Genomic DNA, 4,981 nt, shown 5'->3' with positions numbered 1-4,981 from the left:
GCCATGCAATTACTTGTTTATTGTAGCATAGAACTGTTACTCAAGTTATACATTGCTTGCAACAGAGATTATAGCTTATAGAAGAAGTGGGCATTTATAAATATGAATTTTAGTGGCGAGCAATACTCGAAGTGCACTTCAGAGGACTTAATTTCATAAGCTAAATATTACATTTTGTATACATTCCCCAGATGCTTAAATATATGTTGTTGTTTTTTTCACATGTGAAATATGTTCGAAGCGCACCTCCAGGTTTAATATTTTTGTCATTTTAAAATACATATTGAATATAGAGCAAGACTTGAAAGGCACTTCAAGAGAATTATTTTATATTTACAAAGCTACATCTCAAATACATTCGCAGTGTGCTAAAATCACATATCTATTTTTCACTCTTTGAAGGATGCTTTAAGCGCACTTTCAGGTCCAGAATTTTCGGCAGGTTTAAAAATACATTTCGTACATCGAACAAGACATGAAGTGTACTTCAAGGCAATTAATTTTATATTTACAAAACAATACTTTTAATGCATCGCCAACAGGCTAAAGCGAATACGTACTTTTCCCTATTTGAAATAAGCTCTAGTGCACTTTCATATATGTATTTTCGACGCATTTAAAAATATATTTCGAATATTCATTAGAAATTTAGCAAACCTATCTCTAATTTAATTTGAGCGCATTCTTGAGTTCATAGTGCGTATTAAATACATCGCGAATATACCGCGCATGCTCCAAACCTATTATCTATGCTAAGGGAACTCTTACCAATATATCAGCAACCTGCCTTTAGCAAAAACGTTTTAGCTTATTTGTTGACATCAGCAGTGGCAAAAGGGCATAATTTGGGAGTGCCCACAATCTCCAGGGATAGGACAAAATATTACAAGTAGAGAAGCCTGGGATACCCTGCTGCGAAGCGCGGACCCTGCGATCCAGCACCGCACCCTCCATCTGACGGAAAAGGCCGCAACAAGCCAAGGGCTACCTGCCAGCCTCTAATCCGCGGGCGCACGACTCCCCGTCTTCCCCGGCACGCGTGCCGGGGGCGGGGAAGAGGACACCCATTTCTGCTGGAAATAAAAGTTGTGCAACCAACCAAGGGCACTGATGAGTTACAATGTATTATATTGGTCATATCAAGGGCGATGACGTCAAACAGGTTTTCTAAAAACTGATGGCACCAGAGAAGGATCTCGAGAATGCGAGGTGGTCACCGAGCCCGCTATAGAGGAAAGGAAAACGCTAACATTTCTGAAGAGTCAGAGGTCACCGCTACCTTCGTCTGCACGCAATATGCACATGACAGCGGTGCGCCGGAAGTGTGGGAGGAATATATGATGGTGCGCGCGCTCAACGAAACAGGGAATGAACATTCCCATAATATCACAAAATGCAATCGCAATAATTTTAGGTAGGAAAACTTAACAAACTCTTTGCATTGTTTTACACGGAATAATTGAGTGCCTTGTGCCACCACCGTGAGCGTTCCGAAGCGGTATAACGGGCTGCCTTATGTGAAGAATGTTTAGTGCCATGTGTTGCTATTATTCGCATTGCCATTTGTCTATGAAACGGTCACAACGTCATTGCATCATGACATTCGCAGGTTATATTTGCCGCCTGTTGTTACTATCATATATTCGTTCCATTGCATATATAGGCTAGCGGATGCTGTAAAAATTATCTAAGACCGAAAGAATAAAAGTCCATTTAGAGAAATCACGACACTTACCGAAAGCAGAACACACAACCGCAAGGAGGATGTACGCCTTCATTTTTCCATATGGTGGCAAAAACATGGGCACTTCATTCGCAGCTGCCACCTTTATGCTCCTAAGAAGAATAGGAGAGATAAATGGCTTTTATCGACTGCCACAATACTTCCGGCTTGGGCGGAGAAGATAAACCCAGTTCGTGTAAAAGATGTTCGTGAATCCATACTTTGTAACTGTTTTCCAAGGAAGACACTTAGTCTTATTAACTATAAATCGCTATAATATCTTGTGCGATATAATTTCTATTGACAGAGCAATGATGTTCTTTTGAACAAAAAGCCAAAATGAGGTTGGCTAATCAAAACGCGACCATGCTGAATCATACTGAGTTTCCCCAGAATAGTGTCAGTTGTGCCAGGGGATTAAAGAACTTGGTACCTTTGCCATTATTGTGAAAATAAAATGTTTTGTTATGAGCAAATATTTGAATCAATTACATAAACTCTTCTCAGCCGGGGGAAAAACGCAACTTGACAACTTTTTTGATAATGTAGCGTACAAACTATACTACAGCTATAAAGTAAACACTTAGAAGGGATGTTTCGCATGTTCTTTGAGTGGTGTTGCATTCTTGTAAAATAATTGTATTTTACCTGAAAGCTGTCATAAAGATCGATGCATTCTTCTGAAATATCTTTATCTTTACGAAATGTACAATAGACACGTCTGAATTCGCCGGATAACAATGGCTTCGTGAACAGTGTTTAAGGATATGAAAATTCGCATGATTTATCTCTACTTAATTTTTGTCTAACAATCTCAGGCATCACGCCAATATTATACCAGTACTATTGTTATCCGTGATAGCTTAATTCTCTCACGACAGTTTCAACGCCAGAGCACTGGAGTCTACCTCCGCAACCTTCAATTCCCACTGTGAAATCTCGCTCTCTATACGCGAACCGAAGCTAAAACCTCGTGTGCTAGGTTCGAGCTAGACAAATTGACAAAGGCCATTTAAAATAGTTCACGGAACCCCCTGGAAGTATTTGTCCGTACGAAAACGCGCAAGACTAACCTGCCCTTAAGGGTGATTATTTCAAAAAATGAGCGTGGCTGAATAGCATGGCCTAGTTTCTGCAAGAAAACCTGAACCTGCTGAGCATGTGCGACCGTTTTGTAGCTAAAATTTTTCTCAGAAGAATTCGACTTTCTATCATCCTATCCTTCAGGCTTTCTAAACTGATGTCAAAGACTTGTAATACAAGAGCCTTCAGGCTTTCTAAACTGATGTCAAAGACTTGTAATACACACTGCCGCATGCCTCTCTGCTTGAATATGTTCGAGACAGCATCGGCCGCTTCGGGGTTGTCTTCTTCCAGACTGATTCCTGGGTTTTATGCGGCGGCTTTCCGAAACCTTTGCAGTTTTATCTGAAAAATACCTTTTTTGTCTTGGAATAACGAGCCCTTCCTACAGACGGAAGGTGTGTGTATTGGCTCCTGTATAGCAACGGTGCTTAGTGATCTGTTTTTAAGCTACCATGCAAGAGGCCTCCATCGCTACCTTGAGGGTTCAAAGGTGTTTAAGGTTTTCAGATTTGTGAATGACGTTTTTAATTGTTTATTGACTGTGACTGGACCTCCCTTAAGAATGAAGCTGGGCAGATTTTGGCAGCCTTGCAGAATAATCGCAGGCTACTGAAACGAACCCATGAACTACCATCTGACGGGAAAATACGCTTTCTTGACATTACCTTTTCAGTCACCGACAACCACATTTGCTGGAACTACGAACCTCGTGGCAATAAGCCCCTCTTAGCGTTTCGCTCCGCCTACTCAAAGCTGGTAAAACGGTGAGTCATTGCACTTCGCTTTAGAAACGCATTGACAAAATTTTGCCAAAACTGCATGCCCAGTAGTTTTCACGAACAAGTCAACCGGTTATCCGCCTTGGGCTACCCCGTTCCACTTCAAGTCTCGGCAGCAGATCGCACCCTTAGGCACCTTCCCGCTCGTGAAAAAAACGCACAGAAATCTAGCGAAAGGAAAAAGGTGGCTGTGCTCCCTTACGTGCGAAATGTCTCCCGCATCTTAAAAAAGACAGCGCCGAAAGCAGATGTGCTGTTGTGTTCCCCGCCCCTCATTTGAGGAAGCCTAACCCTTCATTCGAACGAGCATGTGGCAATAAATACCTAACCCCGTACGTGAACTGTGTAGATTGCGTTGTATATTGCATCCCTCTATTGTGTCGCATACAGTATGTTGGACGAACAGGCAATTATTTGTCTTAACTACCGGCAACGCCAGCACAAAAACAATGTCAAGAATTCTTGCGGCATGGCGACTAAACATAGCGGGCCGTCTAGATCTTGTTTCAGAAAATTATTCGCAGTATCGTGTCTGGATATATTTCAGGGTGGAATAATAAACCCCGTATCAAGGCAAAGGACGAAGGCGGGAGTGTCAGAAGCAAGAGCTTCCATAGTGGTGGGCACCGGATTAACTTCGACTACCCGGGCATATTTAGCGTGCACTGAAATCACACATCACAACGACGCTTTTGCGTTTCTTCATCGAGCTGAGGCCGCCGCAATCGGGATTGAAGGCGGCTGAACGTGTTGTGATGTCAGTGCAGACAGTTCTGGGTAACATACAGTCCAGCCCACTTGTTACGAACTTGATCGTCACGCGGCATTTGTTCGTTGTATCCAAAGTTCGTACTAAGTGGACCACCTATAATACGGGCAAAAAGAGCAAGCGAGACGAAAGTTAACTTTATTGTTGAAAAAAGTCCGTGATGCATGTCTGCTTCTTCAAAGCTGATCGCATCACTGCCGTTTCTAATTTTTCCAGCGCGGTAATATGTTCATCGCCAAGACCTCTGCTGGACACGAGTTCCTTAAGCGACGCGATGTAACCGATCGCGGTTGAAGCGTTCACAGCAACCGGCGGTAGAGCAGCATCCTCGTCATCATCCTCGTCGGTCTCTGGGCAGTCAGGAAGGGCTCGCACTTCACGCACAATAGCTTCGTCAGTGCATGGCTCCTCAATGTCGACGTCGTCATCAGCAGAAACGAAATCGTGCCAGGCGACGTTAGGTCCGGCCAGCTGCGTGTCAACGACGCGTTGCCACAAGTCCTCCTGCGACCGGCCTTCCGGTGGGTGATCTATGGCTTCCCCGGTTCCTGGGCCCATAAAACCTGCCTTGCGGAAGCAATTTGTTATGCACTCCGCGCTGAGTTCCATCCACGCCACTTAAAT

The 4,981-nt window shown here is 43.5% G+C and overlaps 1 protein-coding gene across 1 annotated transcript; it reads right to left on the bottom strand.

Annotated features, from left to right (window-relative positions):
- Window positions 1–4,495: 4,495 nt before the first annotated feature.
- LOC146177172 (uncharacterized) lies at window positions 4,496–4,981 on the bottom strand. The gene has a single exon (XM_084581101.1). The coding sequence runs from the start codon at window positions 4,964–4,966 to the stop codon at window positions 4,496–4,498; it is 471 nt and encodes a 156-aa protein (XP_084437227.1). The 5' UTR covers window positions 4,967–4,981.

This window comes from Amblyomma maculatum, chromosome 10 (genome assembly GCF_055883805.1).
Source record: "Amblyomma maculatum isolate TAMU_Amacu chromosome 10, ASM5588380v1, whole genome shotgun sequence".
In the NCBI taxonomy this organism is placed as follows: domain Eukaryota; kingdom Metazoa; phylum Arthropoda; class Arachnida; order Ixodida; family Ixodidae; genus Amblyomma; species Amblyomma maculatum.
This window is presented reverse-complemented; position numbering and strand designations above follow the sequence as displayed.